The following is a 27927-nucleotide window of genomic DNA, read 5'->3' as shown; positions in this document are numbered from 1 at the left end:
GGTTTTTCTCCTGGGAAGTAATAAAGGAAGCCTCAAGCACCGTTTCAATACCAGACAATCTCAACATTTTTACAAGCTGGTGGAGGCCGACAACATTGGACATTTATGTTTTACACAAAACTCAAGGGGGATGCTGGAGAAATACTTCTGGAATCAGTCTTAATATCTGATATTTTTACAGTTTAGCAATTATACAGGGAAATGGCTCCTTTTGGTCCGACTGAAGATTTGTTGTGTTTATTTTACATTTCCCACACAGATGAGATGAAACAGACTTCAGTCATAAATGTTATTTACAGAACTATCTGATGGACTGATCATGAGTAATTAAGAAACATTTTCTTTCTATCTCCATATTTATTATTTACAGACATGTAAGACAGAATGTGATTATAGGCAAATGTAAGGACAGTTTCAGAGTATTCATTTGTCAAAAAAAAAAAAAAAAAAAAAAAAAAGTACCTTCCGCTCCGACGTAATAAAAGACCAATGACACTGACTAACCTGAGTGTAGCTGGGATATTTCACTGTTCCAGTATGACATCATGTGCAGGCTGCTTATAAGCGTTTCAATTTGACACATATTCCAATATAAAATGTCACGCAACCGAGCAGTTACACAGCAAAAACAGCCGTTGTGAATACAGGAGTAAAAACTGTTCTTTTAAATGCATCACTTCACTTCTCTGGTTAATAATATTCAACAGAGAATGTGCTTCTGAATGCTAAATTCTGTGCGAGAAACAGTTGGGCTTTATCTGAAACAATGTTTTGTGTTGAAGGCAAACTCATGTATCCTCGGTCTTTACAAACAGCAAGACTATTTTTAATATTATGATTGTACTTCCTGTTGGTGTGCTCCATGTTAACTTGTACACTACTCTAAGCCAGCGTGCAAGAGATCACTCTCATATTTTCCTCGTGATGTAGCTGGAGTGATGAGAAGAGTCTGAAGAATTCAGTTGAACGGGAAGGTTAACATGGGATTAGCAACAGCTTTTAAACAGAACAGAAAACAGACAGGTTGTTACCGGCTGTTATGTATGTGGTCTGGTCTACGTGGGGGAACAGGTACAGTAAAGACTGCGCTTAAAATGAGGCATAACATTTGCATCATAGCTGTACTGCTCATTCCTTCATCGATATTTGAATTGAAAACAAGACAACTACAATAAGAGCTTAAAACATTCATATCAATGTATTGTATCATATTTGCAGTAAAATTGATTTCATTGTATGCACATGCTTGATAAACATTCTGTACAAAATAATCAATATATAACAACAAAGACAGGAATGAATACTGTTTGTTATTTTCCATCGCTGTACATCATTTTTGTTTTACAACCCCTGCACATTCAGAAGCAGAAAGAATGTCTGACCTTTTCGGTTACTGTTTGGAAGGAGGATGAATGTCGCTGAGGTTGGGGCTCTATTATAAGAAACACGCGGTGGGCGAGCTCCAACTGTCAATTACTAATCAGCAGACATCTACTCTCAAGTCAAGTTGGCCTGGGGACAAAAGATTAGTAAAGCTTTGACAAATACTCCTGCCTTCACACAGAAAGACGACATGTTTAATTCACCCTCTTTCCATACTGCGTTAACATGCATCTCGAGTATGTGGATTTAATCTCATTAGAGCACTTACAGGTCGAAAACATAAATGAATCCATCAAAGATGAATAATGAGGGAGCCATTTCAACCACATTCCAGTCAAATCATAAATCTCCACACATTAATGTCACTTTTGTTTCTTCTGTCAGTTTGCTATAATTTACTGCCAAAGAGTAAAAAACCTGTTCAGCCTTTTTAAGAGACTAAACTTCTTTCCCAGTGTAAACAAGGTACATTTTGATCCGTTTAATCAAAATAGGTCCAGATTAATCTCCCGTGTGTTTCCAAACGAGCTGAATAAACACAGAATTGGTTGGAATCAAGATGCATGTTAGGGCGAGATGTAAAAAAAAGGCATGAAGCATGTCCGTATGTAAATATTATGGGCTGCAGATTACAGCGCTTTGGTAAACATTTGTCGTTTTTCACAGTCCTTCAAATCTAAACAGACCTGCCGACATTTCAAAAGCACATTAAGGGATATGAAGTAATCCTCCCCTTCCAGCTGATTGCTGCAGAGGTGAAACACATCTGTGCCTTCTCTCCACTCATAAAGCTTTTATATGGTGACTGCCAACAAAATCAAACCTGTACGTTTTTAATTAAGCAAAGAAATCTACAATTAAATTCCCGTTTGTTCTTTGGCACCAAGTGCGCTGTGTGAGTGGCCCCTGCCAAATGTCTTAAACTAAAAACTGCAGTTAAAACGTAGATCCTCGATCCGGCAAGTCCAGCCCTTTGTGAACAGCGGTTTGAATGAAATAACAAGATATGTGATGGCTACATGTCCATCCTGTACAGCAGGAAGGGGGCGTGACTTCCATTGCACTTCATTGTTTACGCCTCAGGTGCCCATCACTCCCTCAGCTCTACCTGTTGTACGCTTGCAAGTTCCAAAAACATCTTCATCCCCATCTGTAACTGTTATGATATAATGCCCTCTGGTGGCAATATAATTTAAGCATATTTTAAAAATTAATTGCAGTTTCTATAATTCAACTCTGGGAGGCACATCGGAGCAGAACAAACTGATCTATGACATAGGCACTGACATCATGAAACCACCCAATCGTCCCCATTTCCTGTTTTAGGAGGACGCCCATATATGGCTATTAGTTGGGTCGTGACAAGGCATACTTGGCAGGTACGCAAACTCCATTGTACACTTGAGCCACATGGCACCACTACAAAGGTAGCATTGCTTATTCATCCTCCCTGTGTGTTCTCATCACAAGGCCTGAAAGGAACCAAAACACAACAACAAAAATACCAACTGCTTCTGAAAGTCAACAATAAATAATAGATTCTAACCAGCAAGCTATACACACCACTGTCGTCATGACAGATATGTGCAAATGTTTCATTGGTGCCTTGAAATGGCCAAGGCCTTAAGACACACCTGTAGCCGTCATCACAGACATAAATATGCATCATCGGGAGCAACAGAACGTCTCCACAGATTACATTTTGAAGTGCCGTAGCAGGAAAAGCTCAGCTGAAGCAAAGCTCAGCGACGGTGGCTCAGTTCTACCAAATGTCCCACTAACCTCTGACAGCGAGCCAGCATGCACAACACCAAAGCTGTGAAGCTGGCCCATCTAAATCAAATGCAGCCATGTTTATCGTGATCCTTCACATCTGAGCTTTCCTTGCTAAGACAGGCCAAAGTTGCTGTTAATGAAAAAGGTCCACAGGATTCCACAGTGACGGGCAGGGAGACTGCCGGGGATCTGTTGACCGTGGAGCTTGTGGTATTACTTTGAGCCACTACGGCCGATGGAACCTGAAAACACAAAGACAAAGAGTTAGAGTTAGAGACGCGTAAAGAAAACAACAGAAAATACTAATTTAAAAACTATTTTTCAGAGCTTGATGATGAAGTCTCCTCCTGAAACATTTTACAGCTGCTGTCAGGGACCACAGATTACAACAGCAACATTAGCTGGGACATTTCTGTAAAGGATTCAAACTGGTACAGGCCAAAATATGTATTTGCTAGGTAAGAAGAAGATGAAATGGCCTCTAAAGGGTGTCTCTCACAATCCTTAAAAACTCTTGACTCATTAAAATCTGTGGTTATACATAAAAAGAGCAGCACTTGCAGAACTAGAAGCTGTTAGCAGAACGAATGGGAACACAAGGCTACAAGCTGGGATACTTGCTAAAGGAGGTATTACCATGAAGGGAGCCTAAACTTATTCCAAAATCGGCTCTTCTAAAGAAAATGATTTTGCAACATCATAGTTCAGGTTTTCTCCTGATGACGCGTCCCTGTTTCCTGTATTAATGCTGCACGGTCAAATGGCTGATTTACCGTTCTGCTCAGCTTTATCTGAACATTTCATTTCTCTCTGATCTTTTCTTCACTTTCAAGCGTAAATTAAAACCTGGAAACGCTTTGATGTGTTTTTATAGCCTTTCTGTGCTTTGCAGACGTCCGTTATCTTCACTTTCAGATCCACACTCAGTGCTTAGAGGAGCCTGGGGGTGTTAATGTTTGAAGAGCCTGAGATTTTATGGTGCCAGGCTTTAAAACTGTCATCAGCCAATTATTTCTCATGATAATTCTTGACCTACCTTACAGGTGAATACAACTCAAAGACTTCAGCAAATGATACCACAGCTGCTGTTTCTTTTTTCTAAGTTCATGAAATGAATACTAACAACGAATGAAGAAATGCTTTTATTTACGGCGTCAGTTGGGGGGGGGGGGGGGGGGGGGGGGTTACTTATACTTTAATTTTCTTGCTAAGGTACAGCCAGATTACACGTGATAATAGAGAAACATTAACAGTGCTGGTTTAGGAAATAAGAGTTTGGTCCAAAGGTATATTTCTTCTTACTTTTGGACTCATACACAGCCCCACGGGTCTAATAACATTTAATAGAAAAAACCTGAACTTGATGGGCAGTCTGTGCCTGAGGCTGATGAACTGAAGTCAACCCAGGTGTACTTCATGACTTTAATGAAATAACGGGCAAAGCTCGAGGAGACCGGCATGATAAATGTATATTGATCAGTGAGAGTTTATAAACAGCAAGATTTACTGTGATAAATTACTAATGAAGCTTCAGGCTCGGGTTAAATGGTGGACACCATCGACTGTGTGAGTACCTGGTTAAATGTTGGCTGTCTTCATGAACCTCCATCTCTCGGCTCTTAAACTCATTCAGTTCCTTACGGATAGCAGCCTGAGGGGGCGCAGAACAAAAACACACAAACACATGAAGTGACGATAACATTTTCAGGCCTAGAAGGGCACCTGTGTCCCCCACCAAACACAGACATCGACAGGACTCCGTCCATCCTGCTTACCTCCCCGTCGCTTTCAAAAGGCTCAAGGCTGTTCCACTATTAAACTGAAGCAATTCAAGGCTCTCATTTGGATTTTTTGGGCTGTTTATGCAAATTTTCTTTTTTACAAATCCATTTACAAATTATCGATTTACAAATCGATAATTTAAAAAATGACATCGATGGGCTACGGATGTCTCCTGCTCCTTTGAGGCTTGATGTCCTAATTTTGTTTATTATCAAATCTAATGAGAACAGTAGATGAAACTGTTGTAATTCTAGTAACTTTATTCGATAACATATTCGTGCCTGAATATCTACGTACATTGATTTTCATTCAATTTCATTTAATTTGACTGGTGAATTCAATTCAATTCAATTCAATTCATTTTTATTTATATAGCGCCAAATACAACAAATGTCATCTCAAGGCACTTAGATAGTAAGTCCAATTCAAGCCAATTGGAATTCAATTAATTAATAATAATCATAATTCATAAAATAATCCAATTCGTTCATATAGAGCCAATTCAAAAACAATTTCCTAGCTAAGAAAACCAACAGATTGCACTGAAAACTTTTTGTTTTTTCGGTCCAATCTCCCTGAAGAAATCCCCTCTGCATCAGGCAAATGAAAGGGAACTGAAATCGAAAGATTCTAGCCTTGAGATAAATTCCCTTTAAAAGCTAAAGAGTACAAATAAGCTCCGACATGTTGGTTCTTCTTTTGAGAAAATACATTTCCCACGTATCATTTCTGCATAAACGCAATAGCTCATCCGGTTGTTAGATTACTTGTTTTTGAAACATCTGATAGTAAAATATTTTCATTAACTGCTGTCACAGGGCTCAAGCCTGCTGAAAACTAAAAAACATACAGATTTAATGCAGTATTTGTCATCAAATTCAGCCACTGCATCACATCTGAATACAGATACGTGGGAAAACTTACTCCAGGTACTGAGTGGTACCTGCCAATGCAACCTGTGATTTGAGGCAAAGGAATCGTGCCGTGTAACTGGAGCGCAGCAGAACGTGCATATATGTAGTGTGCATGTGTCACTTAACCCAGAGCACCGCAACATTGGCAACTTTTCAATCCCAGAGTTGCTGTCTTTGTGTTTCACCTTCCCACTTACATTCAGGTAAAAGTTCTGAATAGTGTTCACTGTCACGTTGGGATTAATTCCCCTGTGCTGTGCAGTTCTGAGCAAACACCAGCAGAGGGCAGGCATGAGACAGACACTGAATTGTTTGAACAAAAACATCAAACATAGTTTCAAAGACATAACTGTCCGAGTTTCTTACTCATGGTTCAGTTCCACATAGGAAACATTAATAATACATTGACAATCTAGATAAAAGTGTGTGACATAACCTTGCACTGAGCCTTTTACCCACTTTTAACAGAAAAACAAAGTGAGGTCACAGATATAATGGATTTCTGTGTTTGGTACGGGAGAGTTTAAAGAACCTGCACAGATCCCTGACCTAAATCCTATTCAGCACCTTTGGGATGAACTGAAACTGTGAGCCAGGCATAATCAGAGCCTGGCTTTGGTCATACTGCTGCGGGGTCAAATTCCTGCAGGCATGTTCCAAAATGTTTTGAAAATCCTTCGGTGCAACAGAAGCAGGTTAATAACAGAACATTTGATTTAAATGTTCTCTTACGGTGACCATGTTCTATGTAAGGCTCTCTATATACTATCAACCATGCAATGTTTTATTGTTTTTTAATCTTTTAATCATCTTAATTTGTAAAAGCACAAACTCAAAGACTGGCTCATAATTTTTTAAATGCAAATATAAACAGCTGTACCTTGTCAGCAGGAGTAAGGCGTGTCCAGGGTTTGTCTGCCCGGCGGTCATACTCCTTGGCGTCCGTCACCTCCACGTACTCGTTAAAACGCAGGATCCTCCGAGCAATGAGCTCGGCTACTGTCGGCCTCACACTCAGCTACACACAACCAGACGGGAAAGAATTTGTCTTTAAACACAAAACCTTCAAAGTGTTCTTCGTAGTTGCTTTTTTAGTTTTGCATTTTATAAAAACTCTGATTAAATCATCCAACTTCTAATCACAGAAGACACGTCTCGCTTCCACCTGCGTCCACTAGATGGGCTAATCCCCCCACATGAAACCTTTCCTGCCTCCTTCCATGACTCATAAGGTGGAGCAAAACATATAAGCAGCTAAATATAGACTCTCTGTGTCCTTTCTGATCGCCCTTATGTGAGTTTGTGTGGTTGGTGTTTACAGTACCTTTCTGGACAGTCTCCTTTTAATCTCTTGCTTGGTCTCTTGCTCTTCAGCTTCGTTCTTTTCTGCATGCAGAAAAATCAGCATCAGTCAGTTAGTCTGCAACAAGCTTCTGCTTCTGTTTATCACTTTGAGATATGATTTGCTATATTAAAGCAAGCTGAAAAAAATATTCCCAGGTATGCTCTTTTGTAGACATTTTGAAATGCTGCTGTAACTGGGTGCCATATACCATCTGCAGAATGCATTGGATGATATCTGGGTTCATGTGCTGAATCCACAAGCTAGTGACGATGGTCTGTTAGTCTGAGCAAAAGATATGAAACAATTATTCTGCTTTAGGGTTTGGGAACAAGCTCTAGTTAGACCAAGAGCAAAATTACAGCTCTAAAAATTCTCTAAATGTCACGGACTGTTTTTATTTTGTCATCAGAACAAGAGTTCAGAGTGTACGCAAATATAACTGAGATAAACCTTTTCACCGTGGTAATAATGCGAACAGAGGAAAAAAAAAAAGATTTTGAGTAATAAATCAGTGTAGCTGAACACATCACTCCAGTGTGGAGTGACAGCAAGTCAGAAATAAGATTGAGGACTCTGTCCCGTCCATCTATTTAATGAGGCACAAGGTCCGATCTGAGGATCTGCAGGTGGCAGATTACACTGAACAACTGAAACCACAACAACAGTTTCTATATGGCTTCCTTCTTTGTGACAAGAAAATAAAACATTTAAAAATCAAGTTTCTGGAGGGCTCTGGATCAGTGTTTTGAAGATGTACACAAGCATTTTCAAGTCTTTTTTTCCCAAAGATTCAGTGTATCCATCATTACTCAAAACAAGATTGTTTAGTGAAATTACAAGACATAATTGCTCTGGCAACGTTCATTCTGTGCTCATCATTTGTGACAGCGGATTCTCTCCCCACCCGTCAACATTTTATTCACTCTGTGGCAGCCAAGTGTACCACCAAAGCCTTCGCAATATCCTGCAGATTAGACCCTCTAAATAGACCAAAAACACTTGCTAGCCTCAAATAACGCTACAAATAAAACTTTGAAACTATGTCTTGTGGCAAATTATTGTCTTGTCCGCTAAGATATGACTTTGATGTGGTGAACTCCCATTTCTGTACATTCAACTAAGGCCTGGGATTAAACTGCTTTGGTAAAAACAGCTCAAAATAGCAGAGAAAACCTTAATAAAATGCTCGATGGCATTGCTCCTTGGTTTGAAAATGCACTTCAGAAACTTACGCTTGAGGATGTTTCTCTGCTCCAGCTCCTCGGTGGTGGGTCTTTGGCTCAGGCGTCTAAAACAACAGAGGAGAATCAACATAGATTATCACATCAACATTTGATTTGTTTTTTTATGCCTTTTGTTAATAACAATTAAAAAAAATCCACACCCACAACTACACGTAATAATTAACAATCTGTTTATTACCCCACAACTAAGCAAGGTTTATGATGATGACCTACACATATTTTCACAGCGTATTTATGTGTGTGTGTGTGTGTGTGTGTGTGTGTGTGTGTGTGTTTATGTGTTTGCACCTGACTAGTTTGCTGCCTATCTGCTGGCGGAGCTCATGTCTCTCCGTCAGGGAGCTCCGTGGCAGAATGTTTTTCTCCTCCAGCTCTCTCTTGCTGGGTCGGTTGCCAAGCTTAATGTTCAACGTGTCTCGCCGGCGGATCTTGCTGGCTAAAGAGCCTTAAACAGAGTTAAACAGGGACAATTAGATGGAGGATTCTTAAGGCTGTGAAACAAACAAACAAACAAAAAAAACTTAATTGAAAGATAATGTAGACAATAAGGAATCCCAGTATTTTAGACAAATTACAATCTAAATCATATCTTCTAAATGAAATCTCTCATACAACCTGCAAATCTTAATGTCAGTCAGTATGGTTGCAGCCAACTATGCCATTTACTTGGACCACCGCCCTTGTTCCAGTGTGAACATTACCGATTTATCAACCAAAGTATGGCCGACACCACAGCACTGTGGACTGTGAGAGAATACAATGCAGGCATTCTGCTGCTTCCAGCTTTCTCTGTGGGACATCATTGCACATGCAAGTGAAGCTGAATTCACTGCACAGATGTCGTCTTTAAGTTACTTTAATGGCGATTCTATCAGATGACACTGCAATTATAAAATCAGGGTTTTATCAGAGCAGATCGACAGTCTGGAAACAGCTAAAGCAACCGGGAGTTAAAACGTAGGCTTTAATATCGGGAGGATTTTCAGTCACAATTGGTGGTGCGTTGCGTTTTCTGACCAAAGAAAAATATGCTGATAAAAGCGGCCTTATTGGGATTTCAGTTGTATTGATATTAATACACACTTAGACGTTATTGTTTTAAAGTAATAAAACGTGTGACTTTATTTGGATGGAAGATGGAATTTTTTAAGCATAAAAAAAATAAAAATAACATCCTTTTTTGGTCAATTTATTACCATTCTGCAACATTGTAGTCAGTCATTTCCCTTTGAGGTTTGATTAAGAAATATTCTCCACTATTAAATTCTATACTATTCTAGACTTTTGGATTTTACTTGTGGATCTCAACTGTTCAGCAAGATGTTAGAAAGAAAATTACAGCCGTACTGCTTGTATATTCATCTTCTTCCTCCTCCTCTTCATCCTCATCCCGGTACAGGATTGGTCCGTCAGAATCGGAGTCACTAGTCTGGCTGTCTCTCGGCATATCGGGGATAACGGTCACCTCGGCGTTTTCTGTTTTCACACTGAGGCCCCGCAGCTTTTCTGCTTCGCCCTCTGCTGACCTGCGGGGGTCAATAACAGGACAGTATGAGCACAATCCTTTGACAAAATAAAATCTATTGAAGTTTGTCAAGCTTTAGGCAACAAATGCTCCTTCATCTGGCATAAGAACTAATCATGTGAGACTTTCATAACACTTTACTGCAATTTAACTCAAAGCCAAGATACAGAAAGAGAAATAAAGAATGTGATGATTCACTGACTTTCATGTCCTTACAAGACCTCGGGGTTACCTCGGGGTGTTCTCTACTCTACGCTCTGTTCCTTCTTTCTTCTGTTCATCTTCTCCTTCCTTCCCATCAGTCTCCCCCTGTGAGCTGCTATTTGTCTCTCCCTCTGTGAAGGATGTTTCCTCTGTAGCCGTGTTGATATGGGAAGAATGGACTCTGGTTTCCGGAGCCAATGCTTTGTGAGTCTCCTCACCTGAAGTTGAGCCATTGGGAATAGATTTAGGCTGCAGATCTGGCTGTGAAGCAACCTGGGTTCCCTCTGTCTCATTGCCTGAAGTTTCAGACAGGAGAGGCTTGGTGTTTGAGGAAAGGGGTGAGGATTTCAACTCCCCAGGCTGTCTAGGAGTCTCTGTGGAGCTTTTCTCAGGTACGGCGGAAGTGTCTGATTTCCGGTTTCTCTTTGCATCCGTCCCATCGGACTGTGCTGCAGTGCCGGCATCCTTAGGTACACGAGGACGAGGTGTGGAGGTGGGTTTTGTCGTGCATCCCGTCTTCTTTGGATGAGAGGATTTGGCTGTGGAGATATGAAAAAGCAAATTTGTATACAAAAAAAAAGAAAAACTCTAGCTTTCTGAGTCTTGAGACAAGGTTGCATGGACAAACTCTCAAAAGCCTAAAAAGCGTGACTGTGGTTCCATCGATACAGATTACAGTCTTACAGTACAACTGAAATATTATATCTAGGTATCTTGTTGCAAAGTACAGCCAATATACTGCAATACAAAGTAAAAAGGTCTCTGAGGACGTCATTCAGCTGAAGAAGCATGCTCATGTGTGTTTGATTGACAGCAGGTTCCCACATTCTTTCAGCAGAGACATGGAAAAACAAACAAAAAATTTAAAAAGAACAAACGCATGCACTCGAGACAACATACTGTAGCAAAAAAATGTGTTCTTCCTCGTATGGTTTAAAGACTTATTAGCTAAGACAAAAGACTTTTTTGTCACAGATGTTTGGTTGCTTGCTTACCGAGCAGATTTATTCATGCTTGTATGTTATATAAACTACTTTTGAGGGGACCGCATTATGCTCATTAGCAGGATAGAATAGGTTTAAAACTTCTGCTCATAGAGTAGAGCACTGCAGCATCACTTGTTACTATTCATTCATTCAAGGTTATAGGTTCTTTCAGAGCCTTTTTATGGCCGTTATAACTATTGAAGGACGTTCCCCTGCTTTATTGTGTCCACATTGCAGAAACTGCGACCAATTGTAGTGTACAGAACTACTTTTACGGGGTCCTTTTTTACATCTTACTTCAGAGTGAGAGCTTTCCTAGTGTGAGGTGAACCATCTGTCAGGCAGCTGTACAAAACAACTCAACACACCAGCGCAAAACCAGAACATACCATTACAAGAAATATCTGTAAAAGGTCGCTCATATAAGTCAGTCAGTGGGGTTACATGGCACTGAAAGGATCAGATAATTGGCTAAATTACAATAAGAATGACTTGAGCAAGGGTAATTATCCTTGGATATATGGCGGTGAATGAATCGGATCAGAGGCACAAAGCATGTCATGCTCCGGTACGATAGGTGGCGCTGTGCCCATTTCAACTATTGCTAATAGAGCCACTTCCTGTTGACCGCTTCACCACCAACGACAACAGCAAACTCAGGCATTTGAGAAAATGGCGAATGAAGAGCAAGATGAAGCTACGTCCCTCTATATTTCATTTGTGATGAGCTGCTTATTGCACAAACATGATGCACAAAGGCGCATTCTCCATCGGGGTGTTTTTATTTCTGACGGCGACTACAACAGTAATATCGTCTCTTCCGACTTCCGGTTCCTGACCCCGGGAAAAAATCTCGAGCATGCGCAGAACGCAAAGTCTAATTCACCACGTGCTTCACTGTCTACAATTTATTTTGACTTTCAACCGAGTTATCTCGGGGTCTTAATCCGATCGGATCCAATTTCTTGTCAAATTAAGGTGTCTACATGCACTCAGTCTTATAACTCAGTCTTATTGTAATTTAGCCAATTATCTGATCCTTTCAGTGCCATGTAACCCCACTAAGTGACAGTTTAGAAACCTAAAGAAAACACACAGGAATGAAGTGCAATGCCACTCCAGCACTACTATCTGCAACCAGAAAGAAAGCTTTTGAAGGCTTGTTCTCCACCACTGAGCTGGTAATCACTTGTCATCTACAGCCTGAAAAGCTTCATTTTAGCACCTCTCTCTCCCCGAATGGGCCCCGTCAGCTCTGATGGGTCAGCTGAACTTCTTTGTTTATAGGTATATCAAACTGGGCAGTAAATGAGTAAACCTAAAATTGAGCCGATTCAGGAAGTTGAGCAGCAGTGTTTTCTGTGGAGGAGAATAACTTTATTTGGCTTGGACTTTGGGCACTGCAGTCTAACAGACTGTTTATATGCTCACAGAATCTACAGTAAAGGACACACTGACGTAAAAGGAAAACCCAAAAGCATAATGTAACCCCTTTCATATGGGCTGTTATCCAAAGCCCTTGTACGACGCGTTGCTGCTCTCTGGATGTTAGCTCGTTTACATGTACATAAGACTGAATGCTGATGTTGCTACTCAAACCAGGTACAGTTTGAATGAGGCAATGTAATTGTCTGCATGAAATCAGAAACTAGAGGATGCCACCAACCAACTAAAGCGTACAAAAATGACATTTTTACCTTCTTTTTATTCAATAGGAATAAAGAAAATGTGGTGCTTTATTTCAGTTGACTTAAAATATCGGATACAATCCAATCTGATGGTTCATTTTTTCACTCCACTTATTATCACTCTTATCTTTCATCTTTTCATTGCTTAGTTTGTTTTTCTGTCCAGCAAAACTTTTCCAAACCTAAAAGCCACCCCCCCCCCCCCCCCCCCCCCCCCCCCGCCGGTTAAAAAAGCAAACAGTTCATAGGCACATCACATTGTATTTGGACTGAAACATTGACTGCTCTGTTAGCACATGCTGGCAGGCATAATATTGTAGGTTTAAAATGAACAATTTCTAAATACATCTTCAAAAAACGTGGAGAAATACAGAATGCTTAAGGCAACCCTGGAGGAAGCAGCTCAAGTGTGTGTAGTATCTTTGTGCAAAGTCAGCCTGTACAAAAAAAAAGAAAAAAAAGAGAAAGAATTAAGAATGTTATTCAAACAACAATCAAAAAACTTTTGTACTGCTTCTTTGGTGAAACCACAAAAAAATCCAGAGTTCTTCAGAAAAGACTAGAGAAACATTGCATGCATTATTCGGAGCTTTGTGACCCACGTTAAACACATACTGGATGAAAAGATGATGAGCATTCCCAAACAGCATGCCATCACAGATGTATCAAAGCTCATTTTATGAAAGCCATGCAACATGGATCTTACGCACACTCATGACCCTCCCCAGCCCCACCTCCACCCCTTCCCCCATCCTTACACACACTTCTTGTTCTACAGAAATGTTTCCAGAGACAAAAGAAGCTTCACTTCTGTTTTCTCAGAAAACGGTGATAATAACTCAAACCCTTCTACAGCCACAGCACATCACGTCTGATGGGCGGAAAGAATACCATCACAGCAACTAAAAAGGGAGATACTCTTTTGTTGCCACTTCACTTGACTTGCACGTCAAATACACGAGAGTATGTGTATATGCAGCCATGGTTTACAGGTGAAGATGGCTTTTAATCGAGCCCGGCTTCCCTGCAAACAGCAATAAAGTGCATTTTCCATGCAGGGAGGCAGGCAAACACATTACAGGCTGACAGGCTTCAGTCCCAGCAGTCTAAACTTACCAGTCCCTCGACTAGTGGTGTTAGCGTGCCGTGGGTTAGTTTTAGCCTGTGTGGACGGGCCAGCCTTGACTGTAGTTTTAGTTGTCTTTTTAGCTCCTGAGGAACCATCTTTGTGCCTTGCTGTGACGGTGGTGCCACCAGCAGTTTTGGTAGAGGTGGGCAGAGGGGAGCTTTGTTGCTTTTTAGCTTGAATGTCCCGAGGTCGCACCTGGTTTGCCCGGGCAGTTGGTTTAGCATCGCATCTCTCTGAACAGATCACAGCAAGCAGGAAGGAAAAGTGCGGTATTTGCAGCCTTAAAATAGAGTCTAAAAGTAAGATAAGAAATGCTCGTCTGTGCAAACAGTTGCACAAATGGACAGTGCAGACAAGCAGACACATGAGGTCATGAGAGATAAAGGGAGAGTTAGACACAGGTGATAAGTGTCTTGTGCTCTGCCTTTCAACATGCTTTGATAGATTATGTGTTCCCATTAACATCCCCAACCTCCAGTGTTATGGTATGTGTGTTGCTGTATTTGCACAGTTTGCTAGCTTTGCCTTTCTGACTATTGACAAACAAATTGCTTGAAGTTCGATGCTAACAGGGTTGAGATGAAAACAGCACAACACTTAAGCAGCATCAGACAGAAGAGCAGCGGCCTGTCTCCCAGGGGAATGGGAAGCATTAGGAGAAAGAGATGCTGCTCTGTTCAGATTGTGAAACCCTCTGCAGGCTGATATAATGGGAATATCTATTTGAACACATTAGACTGGCTCATAGATCCCTAAGAGAGTTCAATGTCAGCCAGAAAACTACTGCAGAATACAAATGTATTGTATGGCCTTGAAGTAAGCATCTAAAAAAAGCTGCAACATAAAGTTATGGCATACACAAATTGAACTGCTAAAGGGCTGTAAAAGTCCCAAATTTATAAATAACACAGCAGGTTTAAGCTGTTTAAACTACAACTAACATCAGCAAAGACTGCCTCATTGACAAATGAGAAAGTCATCAGATAATAAAACTTATTAACTGATAAATTACAACAACTGATTCTCTTTCTTGCATATTGAACAGACAGTCTAGTCCGTCAATATTTAGATGGCAAACAAATGTTCAAAGTTTTGCTTTTGTACACCAGGATGATAGGTTTGAAATGAACCAATCAAAAAGGGCTTTAACAATACGACTGCATTAACAGGATAGGTTTGGTTTCCAGAGGGAGAAAAGCATACCAAAGATTGGATGAAGTCATTTTAACAATATTACATTTCTTTGCATCTGAATCTGGGGAATTAGTCCATTTAACTGGAAATCCTATAGGTTTCGCAGCACTTAAAAAAGACTTCAGCTCTATCCATCTATCAGTGGTCACGTTACTTGATTATGAGCTTCATTGTCTTTTGGTGTTGCTAAGCTTGGCAGTACATTTTTCATTTTAAGAAAGCCCCAAACGATCAATTTGTCCACTTTTTAGGTCTCACGTTGTTGAGTCTTCGCCTCCACTTAATTAAACAATTCTTTAAACCACACACTAAGAGTTCCCGTGCAGTTTTAACACTTTCAGTCAACTCCAGACATCGTATATGTGTACCTTGTCCTAAACTAATGATAAAAATGGCTGTTATTCCTGAACTGTAAGTGTAATAATTTTGTTAAACCCGTTGAACGAGAAAAGAAGCCTGGTAGGGTTTTTGATTGCCTGCTTATCATCTCACCTTATTTTAACTTTCTCTTTCAGGGCATAAAATTGTTCTTCCGTCAGTGAAATGGTGTCCTATTTACATTCAGGAACAAAACAAACCCCTAAATGAAGTTAATTCTCACCGTATCCGAGTGAAAGACAAAGGTTTCAAACCTCAAATATTAAAGAAATTCAGACTTTAGCCATCACATATGAATTACAGGTCACAGTTTGACAAAAGAGTCGCAGCAACAGATCCAAACGGTACCTGTTGTTTTCTGTTCAGTGCCGACTGGCCCTGAGGCTTGCTCCTCCTGCAGTGTTTCTGGAGACTCGATGTCCACTTTGACCTCCTCTGCTGTCAAACTGGACGTCGCATGGCCGTTTAGATTTTCACTACTGATTGGTTCATCTGGGTCAGGAAAGAAATTCATGCTGCTTTAAATGTTTCACATGTTATGATATAGCATTAGGCAGTGGGAACAGCCTTTGACAAAGTTCTGAAATCTAAAGATGGCTGAAAAATACAAAGTTCAGCAAATTTCGAAAAACATTTCAGGAATCCTTTAGAACATAAACCAACAAGGCAACGATCGTAATAAAAAACAAACAAAAATAAGAGTGTTATAGTAAAAAGGGAAACAGATAAAGCTGTTTTATCAAATAGACATAATTATAATAACAGACCTTTTTTAATAATGTAGATAAGTATCCAATCGGATCAATGAAATATAGGCCTATATATATATATATATATGCACCTTTACTGGATCTCAATGGTTTTATTTATCCGAGTTAGTTGCATGTCTTAAGGTGTGGATAAAAGGCATGCCATGCTTGCATGTTTGCATAGTTTCAACCCATTTAAAAACCCCTTAGATTTGAACTTTGGCTCCTTTTTTGTCAAACAAAACATCTGTTTTTTCTAAATTTCTCAGTCTCCAGGTTATGTTGACAACCAGGAGCCAGGTGTAAAAACAAAAAAGTTTTTTAGAAGTAAAATGCTTTGAGGTGTAATAATGCCATAACAACCTTGATCATTTAGTCCTGAATGTAAATGCTGGACAATGCAACATTTCCTGATTTTTTTTTTTTTTTTAATTCCCCAAAATATAGTGAATCATAAGACATAGTGAAACTTAAATTAAAAGAAAAAGTGAAAGAATCAGACAAACCTTGTTCAAGAATAAGAACTCCTTTCCTGATGAGCTCCTCCCTTGTTTGTCTGGTGGAGATTTTCCTCTCTAGAACTAAAAGACGAACAGGATCAAGCTGCATGTACAAATAATTTTTTTTGGTCCTCTAGCTTCAGCCAGTAATTTACACCGGGGTGTGCGAAAGCATTGCACAACAGCTATGTTCCCTTGCATATTGCAAAAAACATCACTGCAGTCTCCACCCTGTACAGCACACAGCAGCGGCACATATCGAGTCGCAGGTGAGGAACTAATCAAACTGATATTTTCTGCTAAAACCTGTGAGAACATGTAAGATCTGTGCACAGCCTAGTTACAAAACAAACATGCTCAGAGCTGACACAACAATCAGAGCTGTAGAGATTAGTAATTCAATTAGTAAATCAAAGAATAAGAATAATACTAACAACAACAAAGTGGAGGGAAAAAAAAAGATGGAGAAGATGGACAAATGATGTAATGATGCTTTTGGAAGTGGAGCTGTTTGTAGTACTTGTTATCAGTCCGTGTCCTACCTGCACGACACAGCAGCCAGCAGAGTGCTTTCAGTTTGGAAAATCAGAGATTCATTCTGACAGTCGGGTCACACAAAACGCTTTTCAGAAAGGAGCCACGAGAGGAGCACATTTCTTGCCGTCTAAAACAAATCAAACTGCAAAAATTGCAATTGGAGTAAGAGTTTCATTGTGGATTTTCACACCATGTTCTCCATGTTTCTTGGTTTACTCAACAGCAAAACGTTCAAGTAGCAACACGGTCCTCGAATGTATTAGCAGACCCAGTCAGCCTAACATAATGATGCAGAGGTGATGGGGTGTAAAAATGCACAATATATCATTTGCTTGCTTGAAACTTCTGAGGTTCGAATTTGCTGTTCTCCTGGTCCTTCTGAGTAGCTTTTAGCTTAGCTCGCCTGTTGTGAAAATTTGATTTTCCGAACTGAAAGCACTCTGAATGCTTTCGACTCATGAGGTAGCTTACAAAAAGGGTTAGCCTTTTTTTTTTTTAACCCTAAACCCTAACCCCAGAAAACATAAGAGAAAGGAGAACACACAAGATTCAAATTCAATATACTAGCTTAGAAAACCACATTGTTTCACACTAGGACAGTGATACTCACTATTTTTTTTTCACAAGAGCCACATTGGCAGAGCAAAATCAAGGGAAGAGCCACTTTTACGACAACATACTAAGTCCCCTTTTGCAAATATGCATTTCTACAAATAAAACATCCCACAAAAAAAGAAACAACACAGCCAATACATTATCAATTAAGACCACATTTACCCTAATACTGGGATGAGCGGAAGCTGGCGTGCATGCGCTTGACTTTCTTCATGTTGTATTTGTGGTTTGTTGTTGTAATCATAGTGAGACATTCAAGATGGGCATGCTTTTTGTGCTGGTTTTTGCCCCTTTTTTAATTAAAAACCAATCCATTGTGCCTGCATCTCGCGCTGGCTAAAGGAGCTAGCGTGCACAGTGCCCCCCTTTAGGAAACACCATTAAGCCTTAATTAAAACTTATAAAAAATACTTAATACTACAAAAACGCAAACTTAATAAAAATACACAATACTGTGCAGTACTTGCTGTATGTTATTTGAAAAAATTTATTGTTACCATATTGTGATAAGCTACTATGCGAGTGTGAGCCACCAATTAAAGCTTGAGGAGCCGCATGTGGCTCGCGAGCCACGCAATGAGTATCTCTGCACTAGAGCAACAGAAATCCAGACCAAAACAGAGTCAAACTGAAAGCTAAAGCCAATCTATATTTTGAAAACCACAGTAATGTGGACTTCAGTCTCATCTCCCCCTCTGTGGGAGGTTGTTTCACTTAAGGGACTTGGTTTATTTACAGGGTGCAAAAAGAGTGCTTGCTTACTCTGCACAGCATGGCAGGAACGTGTGTGTACTACACACACACAACAAAAAAACCTAACAACACAGAACAAGTAAGCAAGAGGGAGACTGCACTCTCTGGTAAGTTGGTTACACTCTTATATCCTCCATGCAGCCAGTAGTAGTTTGAAGATGCATTAAAGGTCATGGTATTACTTTTTCACTTTAACAATTCCAGTATCAGATGCAGTCTTTAACAACATTAGGGTTGTCATTAGAGTAGAGTTGCATGAAAACAAGAATAGTTGTGTTTAAATGCCACGAATCATGTGCCCCTCTCCTCACATATCTCCCATTTTCCTCCAGTCGACCAGAAGGGACAAACCGAGCACTGGCTTGAGAGTGGGGCCTTTCACATTTTCCCCAACCACCATAGACTTCCCTTAACTTTTGACATTTAAACAAATAAATGTGACATAGAGGATGGTAACGCAATAGCCACTAAAAAAACAACAAATGCTGCAGATAAAAAACCGTCTCGGGCACTATCGTGAAACAAACTGGAGGGCCATGGAGGCACAAAAATTCCATACGGATGCTAAATAAGCAAAAGATAAAACTTTGCGAGCCACGAGGAAAACCCCTGGTTTTGTGTTTACATATGTCCCTCTTTATTTCCTGGACAACAGGTTGGGAATGAATCAGAAAGAGCTACAAACAAAATGTTCACTTGTCTCCTTTTAAAGCTCTTCTCGGAGCGACACAGCTGCTCTACATACTTTATGTTCCACACAAACCCAAAAATGTAAGCTGTGACATTGTCCAGACGCTTGATTGAGGACAAATCAGCAGCTACTTATCAATTTGTACATAAAGCGTCAGCCACACACATCCTACCTTTGGAGAGATCCTGGAACTTGTCGCTGGTCTTCTTCTTCCTCCACTTCCAGGGTTTGAACAGTTTTCCCAGAGAGGACAGCTTGCCTCTCTGCTGTCTTGATGAATGGGCATTCTGTGTATTGCTGGTGTTGTCCACCACCACATCACAGCTGGCCACAGATGATTTCTCCAGGCCATCAACTAGAACACACAAATGCACAATTATGTAAACACATGCGGGACAAAAAAAAAATCCCATCGGCATCGCAACATAAACCCAAACAGCGCTGTTTATACAGCAGATAAAGGCCTGTCCCTATGAATCATATCCGTTCAAGAACTCAAATGAAAGCGCAACTTTAGGTAGGATTGAAGGGCAAAATTTCAACACCACATTCAGGTCCCAGTGCATCTAAAATGTACTGCCAACCAAAGATTCCCCAACAGGAGCTAACATCAGAGGTGCATCCTTTGTGAAATAGAGGAAAAAGTTCTCTGTAAACACACTGGAAATATTACTAAACAGCAACAAACTGAGAAGGTGAAGACCCCACTTTGGTTAAACTGCTCAGGGCTGTCGTACTGTTTGACCTCCTCCCCAATAACTCACTGCTACTGGAGGCTCAAAATTTGGACACAGCACTTAAAAGTCTCTTTCAATCCTGTAGTCACGGAAAGACGGACTCTTTTAATGTAGAAGAGGCTGCCCACCTGCACTTCATCCTCCTGAAAAGGTGCATTTTATTATTATTATTATTTTTTTTTACATTTAGGTTTCATAACCCTGCTACTTTCATTTTTTTTTTCAATATTTAACTTACATAATTCCATAAGCACGTCTCATTTTAGGCGTCTTTGACGACTGATTTTTGTAATTCATTCTTAACTATGTATTCCTGTCATCCGTGTGTGAATGCCTGGTCTCTTCTTCTGTTAAAAGATAACAGCTTGAGTAAAAATCCTGTCGGTAACGGTGTTGCTGTCAATTCTGTGACTCAACTTTCGAAAGTGAAGTGGGAATATCTTAAATTCTGTAGTTGGTGTCGTGCTTTTCTTTTGTGTGTGTCTTGGCAAGACCCCCGTCTTTCCACAACTCCTCCTCTTCCTGTTGAAAGATTAGAAGTGCTGTGAACCTTCTGGAGTACTGTGTGTGGATGATATGTGTGTGTGTGTGCGGAAAGCTGACAGAGCTCAATCACCCCAAACTATACTGAACCCAGCAGAGATAAACGCTTGTATCATTTCTGTGAGGAAATATAAGGTTTCTGTGTGTGTTTTAAAGATATGATCAGTTACTCCTTCTTGGTCCTGGAACTGGTTGATGTGGCTGATCGGGTCAGAGTGGTTGGCACAAACACAGAAGCCGAGTCTCACTGTGCGGGAGTCGTCAAACAACACAAAAAGACACTAAAAACATCCAAACTAACACAGCAGGATGATCCTTTTTCATTCTAAGCATTCTTCAATGTGTAAATCTGCTGCTGACTTTCAGTGCAGGTCCAGTGATTACAGTTTAGTTTAAATAAATAAATAAATAAAATAAAAAAGGAAAAAATATCAAGCTAGCATTGGCTAAAAGCATCATTGGGTCTGGGTGCCCTGAGCTGGACATATTCTTAAGAGTTTTAGAACACGCTTGGTGTGATCTAAAACAACTGGGATGACAACTGTGCCCTTTTCTTTACTTTTTATCAAATCAAATCAAATTTATTTGTATAGCACATTTCATGTACAAAACAATTCAAAGTGCTTCACATAAAATAAAGGCATTGCAGCAGGGAGTGTAAGAAGCATTAAAAATAAAAGAATATAAAGAGAAAAAAATAAAATAATTTAAATGAATTTAAAAACAAGCAACAGTCTAGATAAATTAAAAGACATCATGCAGATTTCATGCATAGACACATGAGAACAGAAATGTTTTTAACCTGGATTTAAAAATGTCTACATTTGGTGAAAGTTTAATCTCCACTGGCAGTTTGTTCCACTTGTTTGCAGCATAACAGCTAAATGCTGCTTCTCCATGTTTAGTCTGGACTCTGGACTGGACCAGCTGACCTGAGTCCTTGGATCTAAGAGCTCTGCTAGGTTTATATTCTCTGAACATATCACAAATGTATTTTGGGCCTAAACCGTTCTGGGATTTGTAAACCATCAGCAGGCTTTTAAAATCTATTCTGTGACTGACTGGAAGCCAGTGTATCGAAGGTTTTTGAAAGATTTCTAGGCTGGGTCAAGCCTCTGTCCGCGAGCTTATAGCAGAAATGAGGAATGAGCTGCAAACACGTTAGCGCATGCGTTTTTAAAGCCGCACCAACAGATTTTTGTCATTTTCCAATTTTCAGCGCCACTCAACACGAACTTTCATCATCTGTGTCAGCTCTTTGTCAACTTCAGCACTTTATTAGGATTCTTCAAAGCTAGTTCTCAATTTATTTATCAGTGTGATTCATTTACCCTCTTTTCTCTTATGTACATTACTCATTCGATGTATGCAGTAATGCTGACCTGCTCTCTTGTCATCTAGGATCGCACGTAATTTCAAATCGTCCTATTAATGAAGAGTCTCGAAAAGAGGGAAGAAGATTTGTGACCACAAAGTCGTGCAATTGCAAAAGCAGCCACACGTGCACATTGCAAGACGTTCACAGAGGCTGGCGCTAAGTAAAGAAGGGACTTTCAAATTAGGAAACTAAAAAAAAGTGCAAAGCACTCAACAAAGGTAGCCACATAACACAGATATTAAGCATAGTAAAGTAAAGATGTTATCGGTGAGATATCTCCAATTTCAGAGACACATGGCATGCATCTCCAGGCCACATAATTTTACAACCATAATATATTTTCCATATTTAGTCTGTGGGGGCAAACGCAGATAGCTGGAACTGACCGTTAAACAGTGAAGTGTCACAGAGGGCTGGTTACTGTCGATGATGGATCAATTCAATGCTTATTTGCTAATTTTCACAGTCACATTTTTTTTATGCCAGTATTTGTCGTGAAACATACACAAACTGTTGTGCCTGCAACAAATCAGCATTTAATTGCTTAAACTTTGACGTTCATTTGATTGATTTACTGATCCAATCTGATCCATGTAAAATCCACATCAAGTTTGTCATTAGATCTTAATGGATAATGTCTAAAACATGACTATTACTGATTTTGTCACCAACATCTTGAAAAAAAGAGAAATGCTTTGTCTTTTTTATTTTTATCTTAAAGCTGTGTTTCATGGACATTAAACAATTTATTGGTCTGTAGAAGAGTTAAACTGGATAAAGTAGGATTATTGTGACAAGAAACAGATGTCTCATTAACCTCAAATGTAAAATGGGGCTCTATTAGTAAAAACCCGTAGAACCAGAGGATACAATTACAGACCCAAATTCCTCTTGTTTAGGCATGGACTGTAAAAATCACAGTATGACAGAGCAACCATTTAAGCATTATTGCTCCCAACTGGATTTTGCTCACATTCTGACCGTGACTGTTCAAGCGTACCGCAGAAAAAAACGACACGTCAGCAAAAAAAGTAAGAAAAAAAGCATGGCGATTAGGAACGAAGACATGGGAACAAAACAAAAAACTAAACCTCAGCGCTGAGCCCCTTACATGCTGTCCCCAGACACCAGTTCCAACACTCCCTCATTCTCACAAACATGCTCACATGCTCTCATTTCCTGTTCCGGCGTTGATATCAAATCACAACAATAGGTGCATTTCAGCAGCTGCTTTGTGCCAATAATGATGGGAAAACAAATAAATAATAATAATTAGCACCTATCAGACAAACTATCAAACCTTCAGGGTCAATGGACGCGTTACGTGCTGTGTAGAGAGATGAGGAGCAAAAAGAAACTGCACTGCATGTCCTCTAAACCAGTGTTACCCAAACCTGAAGCCTTGAGAGTGGGCCAGTACTTACTTTCTGACATATAAAAAATAGAGATGCTCAGATAGATCACCCCGTACCACAAATAAGCCACGTTTAAACTTGGCAATGATGGTCAAATGTACACAGAAGGTGCAGGATGGTCCAACATAATGAGCAAAGTAAGGCAGAAATTTAATGAAGAAATAAAGTTCTCATATTAGACCTTTTGGTTCATTTTTGTATTGATTGTATATGCAGAGAGACAGCTCCCACATTTGAACTACTCAGATTAATAAATCACATGTAAAATGACTATATCCACCCGCAGCATGGCAGACATGCAGTAAAAACCGAATTTTCTGTTTGTCATCGTGGTCATTTTTATGTTAAAGCAAACCTGGCTCAGTTAAGAAACACTATACGGGTTACAGCTTTTTAAATGGATTAATATGGCTAAAACCAAACTAAACTTAGCTTCACGTGTTACAACTGCCGACTTGACACCATGATTACACTCCGAGACGTTATATTTTGTAACAATTGCGCTAGAGGCGTGAGTCAGGATTTGAATACAAAGCAGATGTGGCGGGGGGGGGGGGGGGGGGGGTAATCCAAAACACAACTTCTGACGAAACAGACATATCTGTAAGTAATCCCACACTGAGCTTACTCAGTGCTAAAGAGGCCAGGTTAAACACACCAAAAGGTTCTGAAAGGAAAGGAATGGTACAGTACGGTATGGCATCGATTGTTTGGTACAATATTAAGGGGTGAAGATGATGTATTGTGACAGAGTCAACATGTTTTTCTCAAAAGTTACAGCAGGAACATGTGCTGAGAAGGAGGGGAAAGGGAGAGGCTTCCTTCCTTCACTGCAAATCACCAGGGAGGGAAGAAGTAGACGTCATGAACAAAGAAAGAGGGATATGGGGGGGGAAGAGGCAAAAAGAGACAGTTGAAAGGAAAGAAAAATCAGAGAAAGGGGAAGGGGGGGGCACTGAGGTGGGGCAAAAGAAATTGTGGGAAAGGATGGCAGGAAGGAAGGGGGGAAAAAGATGAGGAAGATGAGGCTAACAAGAGGTGCTGGACAACAGCGGAGGGAGAGGCAACGCTTGGCATTAGCAGCGATTTTAACACTTAGGTAATTTCTTCCGAATCGTTCTCCAGTGAAGACCAGAGAAGCACAGTGTAGCTTAGCTAATGAGTTCCACAGTTCAGGCTGCGTAAGGAGTAAGAGGCCAAAAGGAAATCTAGCAGGAAACTGTGGCTTGACTGTGTTTTAGTGTACAGACCTCTGTAGCGAGGCTAGGGGAGATATCAGTTTTACAGTATGTAAATGAGCTTTTAGTAATACCCTGACAGCAACACTTCCCCTTCTACTCTGAGAACTGTAGATTTAGCATTTAAAGCAGACCACAACATCATTATGTACTCCATACTGCAATCACCCAGAGCATATAGATCATTATTACAGCTTTAAGTCACCAAATATGTTGGCTGGAGGGAGCTACAAAACAGTGTGGATGTAACTTTCAATGTTGATAACATCATAAAAACTTATGTGACCCTTCCTGTCGCTCACTGCCTCAAAGTGTTCTTATGAAAACTGGGACAAGCTCACTTTATGTGCTCAGAAACAGAGAAATGACTACAAATGGCAAGAAAAAGTGTCTAAGGGTTTCATTTTTGTGAAGTTTGCCTTCTGTATTAAACTTGTGGTCAGACGAAACTGAGGGCCATTTTTCCATTACTTCACAAAAAAACCCAAAGCAAAACCATTACAAAAGCAATCAACTCTGCTCTTTATCACGACTGTCGGTAGTAGTTGTAATGTTGTGTTTCCATGCACATTTAGTCTATAAAGTGTTGATTAAAAAAAAAGGTTGACGGTGGCAGTATAATCTGAAAGAAAGAAAAAAAACTAAGTTGTTTACCAAAGACTTTATACCAATGCCTCATGTGAACGATCAGCTGTTTCTGCTTTACAAGAAGAAACATGACCAATACCTGCTGACGTTAAAGAATAATCTTTTTTTTTCACCTCAACGGTAAAGGTTGTTGATTGTTTAGCAACCAGCACAACTTCTCCTCTTACCACAAACGTATGCACCAACACCCACACTACCAAACTAGTCTCCATACCAGGTCATGGAAACAAGTTTAAACTCCAATTTTCTTTAGTTACATTATAAAAGTTTGCTTGGCGTGTATATTTCCAGTGACGTTAACAGTCCAGAATGTCATTGCGAAAATTTTACAACAGCCCCCCACCACCCTGTGATAATTAGTCCAATTTTGTCAATGAAAAACACCTGAGGATAACACCTGGGGCTTCCCACAACTGAATTAAGTCATCTTTTTTTTTATTTTCTAACAGTGTATAGTCAAAACCATACAAAATAAAATGAAAAACGATCCTTTAAGTCAGAAGTTCTCAACCTTACTGCATCTATGCTGTGATCTTGTTTGTTTGCGACCCCCACCATCACAGCCAATTAAATTAAGCTCTTTAACTAGTTTTTTTTTCTCCAGTTAAACTCTCCTTTATGCACACTTTAACTCTTAGAAAAATACACTCAAAAGCTAAGCTACTCATCTCGACCACTGGGGGAAATTGTATCACTGATACGAGTAAAGACCAAACAAATCCCAAGACTCAAAACATGTCATTTTAGTTGTGAGATATTATTATACTTTTTTCCACTCAACCATCTGGCAACCCCCTAAAAGTGATCTCACAGCCCTCTTGGGGGCCTTGTCTCCCAGGTTGACTATCCCTGCTTTCAGTGACTGTTGGTTAAACAATAATAAAAACCTGAATATTTTCAATAGTTAGGAAATTAATTCCCACATTAGTTGAGTTGCAGCCCTCTTTAAAGCCCATGTAGCTATTTTTTTTTTAAAACTTATGTTAAATTAAAAAAAAACATGGAATAAAGCAGCTGTCAAACCTCAGTTATAAGTGATGAAACGTGAGCAGGCCCACGTGTTGAGTGTATTAGACCATTCTTTTATGTTTAATGCAACAGATTTACATATATTCAGTAGACTAAAAACACAGTTTTTTGGCAGTGAATTGAAAGTAAAATCACTTGAGCTAAGTTAGTGCTCTCATTCCCTCGCCCCTGACAGGAAAACACACTGGTTAACAAACTAATCTCTCCCCCAGCTCCTCTGGATTCATGTCAAACTGGAACAAAACTCTTCATTACCCAACGGCAACAATGCAGCCTTATAAACAGCTCTTTGGTTATAAAACACTGTCGCCTGCACTTACACTGAGTGTTTGACTAGTTTTACAGCAGCTGGGCAGCCCAGCCAGCGACAAATTTAGAAACGCACACCCCGCGTATATTGATGCAAGAATTAATTTAACACACATTTGGTTAGCTCACGAACTATTAGCATAAACCATTTAGCCTCGCGCTTGGTCTTCGTTGAACTGTGCCGAGTTCATCCGTTAGAAAAGTTAAAAGAAAACAAAAGCGAGCAGACTTCCTGGATAAAGATAGCGGATTGAGTGTGAGAGACAGACAAGAGGAAGGGAGACTCACGCTGCACGTATACACACACACATGTCCAAACGCAGATACACACTCACCGCTCGCGGTCTGAGACACGGCAGACACGGCGGTCTGACCCATGTTCAAATTGAGCGCCGGGCCGGACCGGGCCCCCGAACCCGCTACCACAGCCTTCTATTCCCGCATAAGCCCCGTCCGCGGCCGCCGAGCGAGTTCATTGCGGGGAAAAAAAGTTTTACACAGTGATGGCTGAGGCGCTGGAAACTTGGTTGACACACTGACTGACTGGGTCGCTACTACGTCGTAACTTCCCCTCCCTCCTCCTCGTCATCCTCCTCCTCCTGTGAGCAGCTGAAAAATGCCTCTCATTCCGCTATGCAGATTAGAGGCGCTGCTGGGGTCATTGGGTGGAGGAGTCTGACACCTCCAGCCGCTATTTGCACAGTGCAAGACAAGAACATGATGGAGGAGGCTCATTAACCAAGAAACGGTTTGTGATGACTGTTAAAAAAAGGGTTGATTTTCTCAAATACTCCACTCGATGAAAGACCAGGACCTCTCACAGCAAGATGGGCACTTATATGTGTCCCTCAATTTCTGTATGATTCACTATGGATAGAAACATCTGCTTCATGATTAAAATGTGTCCAATGTAAGAACATATCTAAGCTTACACACAGAGATATCCAGATATCTGCATGTCAGGGTGAAATACTGTACTGTAAGCTGCACTGCTGTTATTTGATGATGGATGTTAGTTGGCATGAAGCCAACACTGCTTTATTTCTTTGAGATCTTTTAACATTCGTTTACACAGAGCTCTTTTAAGGTCACACTTTGATTGTTTTCTTCACATCTGACTCCACAACACTTTGGTACACAGAGGAGTGATAGTTTGGCTTGATATGCTAAGTTTGTTTTTTTTTTGTTTTTATTGTCCTGTGCATTATACTGTAGCTTATTATCTCCACTTTGGTCT

The 27927-nt window shown here is 40.2% G+C and overlaps 1 protein-coding gene across 5 annotated transcripts in view; it reads right to left on the bottom strand.

The window, feature by feature from the left end:
• Positions 1–337: 337 nt before the first annotated feature.
• Positions 338–27927, bottom strand: part of phactr2 (phosphatase and actin regulator 2) — a 51918-nt gene continuing 24328 nt past the window's right edge. For 2 of the 5 annotated variants that reach the window (XM_075478706.1, XM_075478722.1), the window contains exons 2-13: positions 19566–19748; positions 16804–16878; positions 15897–16040; positions 13964–14209; positions 10202–10712; positions 9792–9970; positions 8733–8889; positions 8433–8488; positions 7180–7241; positions 6736–6873; positions 4734–4810; positions 338–3401 (exon numbers count right to left, since the gene is read on the bottom strand). In XM_075478706.1, coding sequence (XP_075334821.1) covers positions 3386–3401; positions 4734–4810; positions 6736–6873; positions 7180–7241; positions 8433–8488; positions 8733–8889; positions 9792–9970; positions 10202–10712; positions 13964–14209; positions 15897–16040; positions 16804–16878; positions 19566–19748 — 1844 coding nt within the window. In that variant the 3' untranslated portion in view covers positions 338–3385. Of the gene's footprint in view, positions 3402–4733; positions 4811–6735; positions 6874–7179; positions 7242–8432; positions 8489–8732; positions 8890–9791; positions 9971–10201; positions 10713–13963; positions 14210–15896; positions 16041–16803; positions 16879–19565; positions 19749–20368; positions 20577–27025; positions 27249–27927 lie in introns of those variants that run through there. The other 3 variants (XM_075478714.1, XM_075478729.1, XM_075478737.1) reach the window with 3 other exon arrangements.

The sequence above is a fragment of the Odontesthes bonariensis genome, chromosome 2 (genome assembly GCF_027942865.1).
Source record: "Odontesthes bonariensis isolate fOdoBon6 chromosome 2, fOdoBon6.hap1, whole genome shotgun sequence".
NCBI lineage: Eukaryota > Metazoa > Chordata > Actinopteri > Atheriniformes > Atherinopsidae > Odontesthes > Odontesthes bonariensis.
Note: the sequence above shows the minus strand (reverse complement) of the source record. Positions and strands in the feature narration are given on the sequence as shown.